At 50.6% G+C, this 14,516-nt stretch overlaps 1 protein-coding gene across 1 annotated transcript in view; it reads left to right on the plus strand.

Annotated features, from left to right (window-relative positions):
- LOC138489472 (zinc finger protein 586-like) overlaps positions 1 to 14,516 on the plus strand; it is a 155,028-nt gene that overhangs the window by 112,102 nt on the left and 28,410 nt on the right. Inside the window, exon 6 of the mRNA XM_069617208.1 lies at positions 6,272 to 6,346. Coding sequence (XP_069473309.1) covers positions 6,272 to 6,346 — 75 coding nt within the window. The remainder of the gene's footprint in view (positions 1 to 6,271; positions 6,347 to 14,516) is intronic.

The raw sequence follows: 14,516 nt of genomic DNA on the forward strand, positions 1-14,516 counted from the left end.
CCTGCTGGCAGGTGCCCCTCAGTGCTGGGGGGTGGGGGTGCAAGGGGACATGAGTGGGACATGAGTGGGGGCCTGCTGGCAGGTGCCCCTGACTGCTGGGGGGTGGGGGTGCAAGGGGACATGAGTGGGGGCCTGCTGGCAGGTGCCCCTGGCTGCTGGGGGATGGGGGTGCAAGGGGACATGAGGGGGGGGCCTGCTGGCAGGTGCCCCTGACTGCTGGGGGGTGGGGGTGCAAGGGGACATGAGTGGGGGCCTGCTGGCAGGTGCCCCTCAGTGCTGGGGGGTGGGGGTGCAAGGGGACATGAGTGGGACATGAGTGGGGGCCTGCTGGCAGGTGCCCCTGACTGCTGGGCGGTGGGGGTGCTGGGGGACATGAGTGGGGGCCTGCTGGCAGGTGCCCCTGACTGCTGGGGGGTGGGGATGCTGGGGGACATGAGTGGGGGCCTGCTGGCAGGTGCCCTGCACTGCTGGGGGGTGGGGGTGCTGGGGGACATGAGTGGGGGCCTGCTGGCAGGTGCCCCTGCACTGCTGGGGGGTAGGGGTTCTGGGGGACATGAGTGGGGGCCTGCTGGCAGGTGCCCTGCAGTGCTGGGGGTGGGGGTGCTGGGGGACATGAGTGGGGGCCTGCTGGCAGGTGCCCTGCACTGCTGGGGGGTGGGGGTGCAAGGGGACATGAGTGGGACATGAGTGGGGGCCTGCTGGCAGGTGCCCTGCACTGCTGGGGGGTGGGGGTGCAAGGGGACATGAGTGGGGGCCTGCTGGCAGGTGCCCTGCACTGCTGGGGGATGGGGATGCTGGGGGACATGGGTGGGGGCCTGCTGGCAGGTGCCCTGCACTGCTGGGGGATGGGGATGCTGGGGGACATGGTGGGGGCCTGCTGGCAGGTGCCCTGCACTGCTGGCGGGTGGGGATGCTGGGGGACATGAGTGGGGCCTGCTGGCAGGTGCCCTGCACTGCTGGGGGGTGAGGGTGCTGGGGGACATGAGTGGGGGCCTGCTGGCAGGTGCCCTGCACTGCTGGGGTTGGGGGTGCTGGGGGACATGAGTGGGGGCCTGCTGGCACCCCACTCGGCCTATCGCATGTGCAACTTCACGCGAACCCCAGGAATACATGCACGCCACTCGCACAGGGCCTATCGCGTGTGAAACTTCCCGCGAACCCCAGATTTACACGCACCCCGCTCGCCCAAGGCCAATCGCGTGTGAAACTTCCTGCGCACCCCCGAAATACACGCACACGCTATTTTTGACACAGCGGGTGTTCGTGTTTGTCGCATACCCCTTTGCACGTCATTTGTCCTAGAGGGCCACAGTATGGGACAATCATCTGTATATAGCTGTATATACATGCTTTTTGTTAGCGCACATTTTGGCGCACATTTTTTTCATGCGCAGGGACGCTACCGCCTGCCTTCGTGTGGCGGACGTGTTTAGGCCTGTGCGCGTCTTCGCCCGTGCGCTGGTTTGCCCTATTCGATTCCATGACTACGTGTTGTAGGCGAGCGTGTGGGCGTTCCGCGCACTTGCCTCCTGTACTTCCCCCGTGACGCCCACATTTTCACGCGTTGTTCCCCATTCCGCGTGTCACGCCCCGTGTTACGCCTACTTTTGTTATGTGCGCCGCGCTATGTGCGCTTTCGCTGTGGCCGTAGCGCTCGCCGTTAGATGACCTGTGCGCCGGCATGCACCACACAGATTTTCAGCGCACATCCCAGATTTTACTTGCGCACGGACTTCCATGAATCGATGTGCGCGGGTTTTGCTGCGATTTTCGCACTTGCACTGCGATTTTCGCACTTGCACTGCGATTCGCATGGTTTTGCACCCTTGCGCGGGAATTTTCAGCACACATTAATTCCATGAATCGGGCTGTAAATCTTGAAGTGTTAAAGGTATTTATTGTGACTTTGGTGCAACAGAAAAAATTATCAGCTTTTTAACAACTCTTGCCTATCCACTAATGCCAACACGTGTTTCGACCATTCTGGTCTTCATCAAGGCAGACCTCTGAAAGTATCTCAAAGTTCTTAATAGTAGTCCAAATGCATAATTTCTAATACATGAATCATCAACACCCGACTGATTTTGTCAGTCGTCCAGAATGCATACACTTAATATATAATGGTATCTAAGCATACTTTAGAGCCAGAGCTGGTGTTATGCAGAGAGCACAGTACATTCTATAACATATATTACTTGATCACACCATCCATGAAAAATAATGACATTACATTTTAACTATGAGAGTAAGTGCATGGACATAATCATCAAAAACCAAACCGAAAGCAAAAAGAAGAGAGAAAAGAGATCAAGCATTAGTCACCATGGTATAGTAATATTACATTTTGTTTTATCCCCACAACACGCTTCTTCACAGTATCAAGGTGCAGCATCTAATATATCACATTGCATTATCCTTCTCCTTGGGCAGCACTAAGGTGTTATAGGCTACCCAAGGCTTTTTGCATTAACAAAGGGCCCGGAGCATACAGCCCTTGGCACCCCTTCGGATCCCTTCTGGCAACCGAATGGGTAACATTTGGAACAGGATAAAGCTCTCTGGAGAGGAAGTTCACTTTTAGGGCGTTTAATCGACCCATCCCTGAGATGGTATGTCCTTTCCAGACAGTCATTTCACTGTACAATCTCTCCAACAATGGAGGATAATACAACCTGACCAGAGACCTGGTGATATTCAACCCCAAATAACAGACCTTTTCCAATTGGACTTTCATCCCCAATGTGTGGAGGGCCGATGTCTCTCTGTGCCCATCCACATCAAAAGGGAAGTGCACTGATTTCTGTTGGTTTACCCTAAACCCTAAGAAGGACCCATATTCCTCTATAACTGTCATTGCCAACGAGACTGAACCATTCGGGCTACGCAGATGTAGAAGAGAATATCCTCTGCGTACATCCGTAGTTTGAACTCTCGTTCTACCACCCTTCTACCCAACACTTGGTGCATCCCCCCTAATTGTTCAGCAAGGGGTTCAACCGATAAAGCAAACCTCAAAGGTATAATTGGGCACCCCAGCCTAGTCCCCCTCTGTAGGCCAAACTGTCGAACTTCCCATTCACCGCCACACGTGCCTGCAGATCCGTGTACAGTGACCTTTTCAACTGAGAGTGTTCTGTCTGAAACCATGCTTTTGCAAGACTGCGTATAAAAAGGCCCAATCCACTCCATCTAACGCCTTCTCGGCATCCAGAGAGAGCAGCGTAGGGTTTGCCCCCTTATCCCTTGCAAAGTCCATGGGCCTCATTATGACCCTGGCGGTAGCCGTGCCAGTAAAAACGGCATGGCTGCCGTCACTTTTTATTTTTTTTCAGCTCCTGGCAATGGCGAATTACCGGGGCATTACAGCCCCGGCAGTCCCAGTAATTCCCCATTGCCAGGCGCCAGAACATATTACTCCCCATTCCCATTCAAGTCCCATAGGACTCAATGGGAATAGGGAGTACGGTAGCACTGGCACCATTCATGATGGTGCCGATGGTATCGTCAAGGTCTGCTAGCGGGTGCCATTCCGCTCGCCAGGTCAGACCCTGCGGGTGGAAAGGCACTCACTCACAGAACTCGAAGTATTCTGATCCGGTAACAATGATGCCGGTAGCTTACCGGCACTGTTGTTACCGGACCGGCATACTCATTAGGTCCTATGAGTTGCAGAGTCTTTCTCAGTGTATCTGTCTCCTGTTGTCCCAAAATAAATCCCACCAGATCGGAGTGGATCAAACTGGGCATTAGGTGGTCAAACCCGGTTGCCAATTCCCTAGTGACAATATTGGCATTCACAGTGGGAAGGGATAAAGGGCGGTAAAATTTACATAAACTTGTGTCCCTCCTCTCTTTGGGAATAACTGATATAAACGCTTGTCCAAATGATTGAGGAGCGTGTCCCGTGTCCATAATGTGGTTGTACAACTTCACCATGTGAGGGGAGTTGGGGGCAGAACTCTAGCGTGTATACGTCTTCCCCCTGTGCCCTGCCCGTCTTCATCCTCTGAATGGCTATCATAACCTCCTCCTGTGTAATCGGGGCATCAATCCGTGCCAACTCTTCCTCCTGCAACTGAGGGAGCGACACTCCCTCCACGTACCTCTCTAGACCCAGAACATCCACCTCCCTTTCCATCTTGTAGAGGCATTCATAAAATTCTACAAACTCATGAACAAATCCTCTGTGGTTCCACATTCCATTCCCTGGGCATCAGAGATCCTCTCTAACCATCACTCCACCTTCTGTCCCCGAAGCCTTGCTGCCAACAGCGCGTGAGCCTTGTCTACCTTTTCATAATATTTATTGCGTAGAAACTGTAATTGTCACTGCCTTATCCATCTCCAGGACCTTTCAGGTCTTGCCTCCTGTCCCTGGCTTCCCCAATCCGTTCATCCTCCATCTCTCCCTCAGCCTGTCGCCTCTCCCTCCAAAGCCTGAATCTCTCCCCCGGGTCTATTCTCAATCTGAGTCTTTTTCCCTCTTCTTGTTGGCACGTTCGCTGATAATAAGCCCCCTCCACGTCGCTTTCGCTGCTTCCCAAACTGTGCATAAGTCCACTTCCCCATTATCGTTAAGTTGAAAAAACTCAGTCAATGCCTTTCGCATTAGTTAGAAACACCACATCCTTGAATAGCATGTCGTTACTCCATTGAGAAGTTCATATACACCATATAATGGTCGGACCAGCTGATGGGAGACAATTCACACGCTACCCCTCTTCCTAGCAACTACCTACATACACAAAGATAGTCGATGCGATTGTATGTGCCGTGGGTAGGGGACAAAAATAAAATGTATAACCCCTGTCATCCGGGTGGACCCATCTCCAAACGTCCAGATATTCTCCAAGACCACCACGTAGTCCCACATCTCCCACTGTCTGCCCTTTTTGTTCCTTCAGGCCCAGAATCCAGAGGTTGCTCCTCCTTTCCCTGTTTTCGAGGTTGTCCATTTTTAGGAGGACATCTTCTTCCTTAACCTCCAGATCTGTAAGCCTTGACCATGTTCCATAGGTAAACATGTAGCTGGTTATTTTCAACACCCTCCATTTTGTCCTGCAATGTTTTCACCCTCCCTTTCAGGTCAGGGATGGAAGCTTGAATGTCACCTCTGACGGCCTTAACGTTCTGCAAAATGTCTCCAAGGTCATATCTTTGTAATGGCGTAAGTCCCCCTTCCTCATTCGTTTTTCGCGACTGGTTGGCTTTCTCCCCACTTTCCATTTCCGGGGTTCTTCTAAACTGCTGCCGTGCCTGGATCTCCCAAAGAGCTCTCTGCTCCAGTCTGGTAGAGGTCACCTACCCCACATGAGCTCCTCTACTCCATTCAGGCCCTTCCCTGTCTGCCCGCTGCTCAACCTACGCAGTAGCCTCTATGACGCCAAAGTTCTGTTACACTCTCAGCCTCTCCTGCCAGCTCTCTGTCTGGAGATCAGGGGGTCGGGGGGTGTTCAGTGCAGCTCCCAATACTTGCCTGTGTGCTCTTCTCTGCTATCACCCCCCTCCACAAGTATGCCTGCTGGCCTCTTCCACATCCAGGCCTCTGGCCAGTTCTTCATATCTTGATATGCATCGAGTCCTCTGGAGCCAGCGCTTCCCAGGCTGCTCTCCCTGCTGAGCCGCTCCTTCCCCTCCACCGTACTGCATACTCTGGTCCCACTCAGTCCTGTATGGCAATCACAGCCTGGAAACGAAACCTGATGCCCCCCCACCCCCACACCTCCAAGACACACTAACATTGCTTCATATGCCACTTCTGGGGGTCAGCAGAGCTCCGCTATGGCTACGGTTCTCGCCACGATCGCAGCACTCTCCAGGGTCCGTCGCCTCTTTCCACTCTGGTCTCTCTCTGCTTCTCACCTCTAGCCACTGTCGTGGCCTCGGAAAGGCCTGCCCTCACTTTTCTGCAGTCTCCTCAGCCGTTCAGCAAAGCACTCAGCCACAATCGCGCTCTCCCTCCTATGAGCACCTTAGGGCTCTGGCACGATCCCGGGGAGGGTTGGGGGGCGGGATTTAAGCACATCAGCTTCAGGGGAAGTGCATCTTACAAGCAACCGGGACGGGTTTACACAGTGCTTGTCTTTATGCAGTCATAATGGTCTGCACCCCTTGGTGGTCTCCAAATTAAACTTTTTAATATGTAGCCCATTGCTTGGGAAGGATCGTGTTGGTATAAAGTGCTCTTTGTCATTGGTTTAAACTCCCAATCTTTATTTCCCGAAACTCTGAACTCTTAATAACTTGTCGTTCATTATTTATTTGAGGAAAGGTGAAGACCTGGCTTCGGTTCCCATTGTGCATTGTGAAGATGAAGCGGGAGGAAGCTGCGCAGACCCAGAGTCAGGTGAGTTTCCAATGTTTGGATTAAGTTGGGAAGGCCCCCCCTCTTGTTGAGAGATGGATTAAAATGTGTTTTAAATAACCAGGTAATGATTTATATTGTATTTTGTAAGTTGTGATATCATTGTTTTCTGTGTCATTTTTTAATTGTAAAGCCCTTTTATCAAAATACATTGAGATAATAAACTCAATATAAATCCTGTCCTGATTTGAGATATTGCAGCCGATGCTCACTTGACATCTTTCCTCCCTGGGCCCAAGAAGCTCCTGGCTTGTATGTTTGGGTTGGACAGCTATTGATCTCTTCTCCTCATTTGTTGGAAACTTGAGTGTTGCTGCGTTTCTCTGAGACATAGAAGCTTGAGGGTTGCTGCGTTTCTCTGAGACATAGAAGCTTGAGGGTTGCTGCATTTCTCTGATTGGACAGTGTGTGATGTCTTCTCCCCATGGTACAGAAGCTTCTGGCTTGTTGCATGTTTGGGTAGGGTAGTTTGTGATCTCTTCTCCCCATGGTACAGAAGCTCCTGGTTTGTTCACGTTGGGGGTTGGACAATGTGTGATCTCTCTGCCATGTGCCATAGAAGCTTGAGGGTTGCTGTGTTTCTCTGGTTGGACAGTTTGTGGTCTCTTCTCCCCATGGTACAGAAGCTCCTGGTTTGTTCACGTAAGGGGTTTGGACAGTGTGTGATCTCTCTGCCATGTGTCATAGGAGCTTGACGGTTTCTGCGTTTCTCTGGTTGGACTGTATGTGATCTCTCTGCCACGCATCATAGAAGCTTGAGAGTTCCTGCATTTCTCTGGTTGGACAGTATGTGATCTCTTCACCCCATGTTTCCAGAAGCTCCTAGTTTGTTGTGTGTTTGGGTTGGACAGTTTGTGATCTCTTCACCATGTGTCAGAAGCTTGAGGGTTACTGTGTTTCTCTGGTTGGACAGTTTGTGATCTCTTCTCCCCATGGAGGGGAGATCACACATAAGTCTGACAACCATCCCAGGGGATGGTTGTCGGACTTCTTTCTGTTGTACACAGACAGTGCATTCCTGTGCATAGGCGTGAATGTCTTCTCCACGTGGGGCCGCCAGAACCATAGTTGCACCATTTCCATCATCTTGTTTTGTCCAGGATGGCCACAGAGCTTGGAATCATGACACCACTTGTATAGTTTGCGGCAAGTCTCTGACAAGGGAAAGTATAGGGAATCTTGCAGGTAGTATGTGCCTCCAAGACTTGGTTGCAACTCCGGGTGCTGCTTTGCGGGTTTGATTACTCCCAGGGCATGAAGCAAAAACTTGAGTTGTTTCGCCAATACTGACATAGCCACGATGGTGGTAGTTTGCACAGGCTGCAGAATGCATAGTGGGTCCAGATTCATGAAGCTGGGGCTTGTACGGGACAAAGCATCAGTTTTCACATGTTGTGCCCGGTCAGTAGGAAAAGGTGTAGTTGAAGCAAGTGGAAAAACAGCATCCACCGCCATGCCGAGAGCTAAAGCATCTGGATTCCTTCAGGATTGTCAGGTTTATGTGGTCCACAAGCTTGTGCATAGGGTGCACTCTGCCAAACAGATGACTCCATTGTGAGTCCATCCTTGATGGCCTGAAGTCTGCTAATGTAGATAGCGTAAATGCTCTATGCTGGGGTGAGAGTTCATGAATGGTTGGCCACGGGATGAAGGAACCATCCTTTCCTTTTTGCAACCGCACAGCTCCCATAGTCCAACTGGAGGAATCTGCTTCTAGTAGAAGTAGGTGGCAAGTGCCGGGTTAAATCAAAACCGGTTCCAAACGTGGAAGTGTCCTATGTGTTATTCTTCCAAACCAAGGCAACGACCTCAGAATAAATAGATCAGTGTTTCGTCAGCTGTGCAAAGTCATCTATGAATTTCTGGTAACAAGTTGCCAAATCATAAGAATCACTTAATTTCTGTAGGGTTGGTAGTCGTGGTCACCCAAAGATGACTCCATCTTTACCACTTTGCAGATGGGCACATAGCCCAAGAACCCCACTCCTTTGTGTGGAGCTGGCATTTTTCCAGTTTTGCGTACAGCTGGTGTTTTCACATTTGGTGTAGGGCTTCCTGTGCGTGCTGACATGGTCTTGTCTGTTGTGGGAGTGGATGAGTATGCCATCCCGATACAAAGATACATAAACTCTGATAATGTCATGGAGCACATCATTGATGAAGTGCTGAAAGGCGCCAGCATTACAGAAGCCAAAAGGCATGAGTGTGTCCTGGAAATGGCCGCACTTGATGTTGAATACAGTCTTGTACACTTCTGGTAAATTCAGCTTCGTGTGCACCTGGAGGTGTTCAAAACTTGCTCAAACATCAGTGGAGATCGGTTCTTCATCGTGATCTGATGTAACTCACTCTAGTCATTGGGCAGCCAGGAGATCGGTTCTTCATCGTGATCTGATGTAACTCACTGTAGTCAATGCACAGCCAGAGCTCTCTGACCCTGAGGCCAGCGGGCGAGGTGGAAGGAACCCCTTCTGCAGGAATTCATCCACATGGAGGAATATAATTTGTCTCTCTTCCACAGGCAAGTAGATGTTTCCATGCAGAATCTATTTGGCAATGATGGGTGTGGTATCTCAGCAGATTCCGTTGGCGAGAATACATCTACAAATGCTTAACATTTAGGCAGGGTCTTTTCTCAGCATGGCAGCCATGGGAGGAACTGTCGGGGCTACCATTGGAGCGATGCTGATAAACACAGGGTCCGGCATTGTTGACAGTACTGAGAAAAATTCACTTGTTGCTTGTTGGGCTTGTAGGATTGTGACTCTATTACCAACTTATCCCCAGAATCACTTGTCACCTGGGGGAATAAATGAGCTTAAAGTGGTGGACCTCATGATGATCTTAAATGGCACTTGCATGATGTCATCAAAGGGGTGCAGCCTTTGGCTCTGTAGGTGTTTTGGACTATAACTCCTAAACACCCACGCCAGCATGGTCAATGGTGGAGGATCATGGGAGTAGTAGTCCAAAATATCTGTAGAGCCACAGGTTACAAAACCCTGATCTGTGAATGGTTTGGTGCTGAGGCTTCATGACCAAAGGTATCAAGTGCTTCTTGGCAAACTGAAGATCGATATAGTTACTTGTTTCCCCACAGTCTATAAATGCAGCACCTTTCCTACAAACTCGATGGATTTGTAGACATGCAAAGACTGGGTAGTGGAAGAGGCACACAGGATCGCAGAAGAGAATTGGATACATTCAAGCAGGAGTTTCCCACTTTCCCCGAGCTTTGGCGTTTTCCCAAACTCTTTAAGGGACCATTGTTTCCAAGCATCTACTATTCAGTTCTGCCAAAGAAATGGTATTGCAGAGTTGATCAATCTGCAAATGGGTAGGTTCTTCTGTGACTTCAGTGTAACTGTGCACGCAAACGTGGACTGTTATCATGTTTCCTTTCTCCAGACCGGCTGTCCCGAAGACGCTCATCAGTTTCATGCACCACATCGATAGGATCTTTCTAGAGGCTTAGACAGGCTGCACATTTGCCAGGGTATCCTGAATTTCACCATCATACATTTTCAATGTTTTCCAAAAATATAGTAACATCTAACAAGTAAAATGAGTACAATTTAGTTCTCTGCAATATAATACAAATCTTAGCATACATTGTATTACAAATAAATTGACTCCCTAGATATCAGAGTTTTTCTTTTTAAGGAGAAAAATCAACAAAGTAATCCTACTATTTTATTTATTTATTTATTTATTTATTTATTTATTTATTTATTGTGCATTTGGAAGGGACTTCTACATCAAGTAAATTGTGTTTCAAACAGCCCACAGGGAAACGGGGAGGGAACATGGGATTGAAAGGCAAATATATTAACAATCAGGAGAAAGAAAGAGGCAGTCTTACTAGGCCTTGTGAGCATTCACAATGTGCAAGTGCAGAGGGAGAGTAGGGACAAGGAGGAGGTAAGTGCTAGGACTTCCATGGAGGGAAATGCTAGGGATTAAGTTGCAAGTAGCTGTTAAGTGCCAGGCAGAGATCACTTTGTAACAATGGTCAACTACCAATACAATAAGTGCAGTCCTGTGAGACAGCACAGGCCAGTGGGTGCCTAAAGGCAAGTGCTGGGAGTGGGCAGAGGTTGAAGACTATTGGGGGGGCGGTGGGGGAGGCCAGGACCCAGAAGGGCCCTGGTCACCAATCTCAGTGCCTGTGGGGTTAGCAAGGGAGAAAAAGGGGGAGGAGGAGGTGAAGAGGAAAGTCTTGAGGAGTTCCTGGAATTTGAGGAGATCCGTCTCAAGACGGAGAGGAAGGGTGAGGCTGTTTCAGAGGAGGGAGGCTGCCAAGGAGAGAGATCGACCACCAGCTTGCTGTTTAGAGAAGCGCTTGACACACAGAGTTGGCGCCGGAGGAGGGTAAAGATCTGGAGGGGGAGTATTTAGTGAGAGCACGTTGTAGATAGCTTGGTCCCCAGCCCCAGGCAGCCTTATTGATGATGCAGAAGGATTTGAATTTGTTCCTTGCAGCAACCGGGAGCCATTGGAGAGATTGTAGGGCTGGAGAGATGCAGTCCCTGGGCCAGAGGCCAAGGATAAGTCTTGCAGCCCTATTCTGGAAAAGCTGGAGGGGATGTAGAGACGAAGAGGGTAGAGTAAGGAAGAAGTTGTTTCACTAGTCCACCCTGGAGAGTACCAGAGCTCTAGAGACATTGAGCTTCTGCGGGAAATTGAGGAAAGGAAGGATTGCTTTGAGGAGGTGGAGTTGAAAGTGGGCCTTCTTGGCAAGGTCCTGAATGTGAGGGAGGGAGGGAGGGAGGAAGGAAAGAGGAGTCAAAGATGACTCAATGCTTTCTTGCTTCAGATGAAGGAGAAGGGGGAGAGAGAAGAAAGAGAGAGCAGGAGTCCCAATGGGAAGGATCTCAGTCTTGCTGGTGTTGATGCAGAGATCATTAGAAGGTGCACCAGGACTGGATGGCAGACAGGCCGTCAGGAATAATGGAGGAAGTGAGGAGAGGATCAGAGGGAAGTTTGAAAAAGAGTTGTGTGTCATCTGCAAAACACTGGAAGTAAGGGGGGTAGTGGAAATTAGGTGTGCAAGCAGAGCAAGATAGATTTGAAAGAGCCTGGGAGAAAAGTTGAAGCGCTGGGGGATGCCGCAGGTGGAGACAGAGGTGGGAGAGGAGAAAGAGCCAAGAATAAACTGGGTGTTACGGCTCCTGCACCTATCAACATCTCTGAGGTTGCCACGCCCCCACCCTCGGCCTCCTGCCGTCCCACTCGCTCACACATACACCCAAATGCACGCACGTTCAGGCGCCCATTCGGGCATCATACCCAGGGGTTTGCTCGTACACCTGGCACTTACCTTCCCTCCCGCTCCTGGCAGTTGCGTTGGAGGCTCCCAGGTTACCGAGGTGCCCTGAATGGACCTAGGAGGATCCGCTCGTCACGTGTCACGTGACTCTCCACTACAGAAATGCTTCCGTATCACGTGATTTCAGTCGTCCTCATCACGTGATACGTCTTCGCTGGATAAAAGTGTCCGGAAATCAATGAGCGTCGCTTCACAGCTGTTTCCACCGGGATTCCGCGACGCTCATTTTTGTTTTGCTCTACGAGATTCTCGACCACGTTTTCTGTACCACGGACTGCCTCTGCCTTGCCCTAGTATTTGACTTTGGATTACCAGTTGCCGGACCACCTTTTCTACATTGGATTCCTCGTGCCCTTTGCCTCTTGTTACCACGTCTTGGAACTGTTGGTATTATTGCTGCCTGACCTTTGGACTGTCCCTGGTTTTGTCTTACGGATTTTTGTTTCTGTTCCTGGATTCTTGGCCTCTGGCCTCATGCTGGGCGCTTGCCTGTCTGCTTACCTACCAACTGCCCTCCGCCATTTGGGGATTCCCAACGCCTGCTGTTATTACACATCTTTGACTGACACATAGGTAAGCCAATTAGGATCCTTACCCTGTTGTTATACTCTTGCCAATTGTTCTGTGCTTACCTATACCCTATTGCCTTGCAGCGATCGGGGGGTCCTTTTCCGGCTGTTCCCGAGTCCAGGCCTACGAACTACTTCACCTGTGGCCTCAAAGACCGCGCAGGCAGTATTTCTGGTGTTGTCTGTGCGGTACTTGGGGACGGAGGTATCCTTACTCTGCACGACCATCAAGTCTATAACAGACTGTGAAGCCTCTGGCCGTCAGAGTATGGATCCCTCCGCCGGGGACCCCGTGATCGCTTTAATGCAGGCCGTAGCGGCCCTCAGGACTGACATGGCCACAGCCACAGCCGCCATTCACCACCGTTTAGACCTCCTACAAAGCGCACAACAGTCCCCGTCTGCGGACATCGAGCTTAGGGATGCCACCCCTCCAGTCCAGGCCGCACCTGTTTCCGCTCCTGCCCCTGTTTTGATCCCAACCACCTCTCCTCTTGCTGCCCCAGAACGCTTTCAGGGAGACCCACGGTCCTACCGCACCTTCATAAACCAATGCAGACTCCACTTCTTGTGCAGACCTCAAGCCTTCCCTGATTCGGTTACGAAAGCCGCTTTTCTCTTATCTCACCTATCAGGCATAGCGGCCACTTGGGCAAATCCTTTCTTAGAGGGCAACCATCCCATATTGTATGATTTTGAGCTTCTGGTCACAGAGATGGCTAAAGTTTTCGATACCCGCTACAAGGCCCAGGCAAGAGACCTGGAACTATTGGACCTTACGCAGGGCAAACAATCATTGATTGAGTACATCACCCGGTATAACCAACTTGCCGCTGAAACCTCTTGGCCTGAGGAAAAGAAGGCGATCGTGTTTTACCGAGGACTCAGTGGTGCTATGAAGGACGCCCTTTCAGTGGTCCCTGCCCTCCCTTCTGTTTTCACAGATCTCGTAGATCTTGCCCTACAGGTGGACGCCCGCAAATCCGAACGAAGGGTGGAATCCACGTTCGGGCAGCCCCATCCAGCGCCCTCTTCCGTCGGTTCTAAGCCCATGCAAATAGGCGGAATCCGCAGCCCTATAACACAGTCAGAACGTGAACGTCGAAGAACCAACAACGCTTGTTTCTATTGTGGTCTAAACGGACATTATGTAAAAGAATGCCCCCGCCGACCGAGAAACAAAGTGCCGGGTTTTCAGAAGGCTCGCCCATGATATCGGGGGCACCGGCGAGCCCATTCACGACCCCCGCTGACCCTACATTTTGCCCTATCAGACCCGTTACAGTACAAGCTCTATTGAAACCCACCAGAGACATCATACACGCTGTCCAAATAGTGATAGACTCCGGAGCCACGGGTTGTTTTATGGACATTGCGCTAGCACATCGACTGAATCTACCCCTGATTCAAAATAATCGCCCCGAACAGGTACAGGCTGTTGACGGGACTTCTCTAGCATCCGGCCCGATTAAACACCAAACCGCGCCTTTGGAAGTGGTCATACAAGGTGCACACAAGGAAAACTTGTCGTTCGACCTCATTTCCACGCCCCAGTTCGGGGTCATACTAGGTATACCCTGGTTGAAACACCATAACCCGTTAATCAACTGGGGTACGGGACAAGTGCTATTTGAGTCAGAAGAATGCCAACATTTCTGTCTCATAGAACCAGAGTCACACTCATCTCCTGCTTCCATTCTCGGCGCTATGGCCTCCTCCCATATCAGCGATACGGCACCCGACGGCACGTCAGCACACACCGTGGGAGCTGTTATGGCAGGCATTCCTAGGGAATACCAAGATTACCACATGGTCTTTGATAAAGTCGTAGCGGAAGGCCTACCTCCGCCTAGGCCCTATGATTGCCCTATCGATCTTCTTCCAGAAGCTCCCATACCCAAGGGAAGGGTTTACTCGTTATCACCATCTGAGGAACAAACCCTAAAGGACTATATACAACAGGCCTTGCGGTTGGGTCATATCCGGCCGTCCTGCTCTCCGGCTGCCAGTCCGATATTCTTTGTACCAAAGAAAGAGGGTGATTTGCGCCCTTGCATGGATTACAGGCGATTGAACTCCATCACAATAAAGAACCGATATCCTATCCCTCTTATCTCCACGCTCCTGGATAGGCTGACTAAGGCAACGATCTATACTAAACTAGACCTAAGAGGGGCTTATAACCTGATCCGAATACGGCGCGGTGACGAATGGAAAACCGCGTTTTGTTCCCGACAGGGGTTGTTCGAATACA

This window comes from Ambystoma mexicanum, chromosome 9, assembly GCF_040938575.1.
Source record: "Ambystoma mexicanum isolate Mex_15411 chromosome 9, UKY_AmexF1_1, whole genome shotgun sequence".
Taxonomy (NCBI): domain Eukaryota; kingdom Metazoa; phylum Chordata; class Amphibia; order Caudata; family Ambystomatidae; genus Ambystoma; species Ambystoma mexicanum.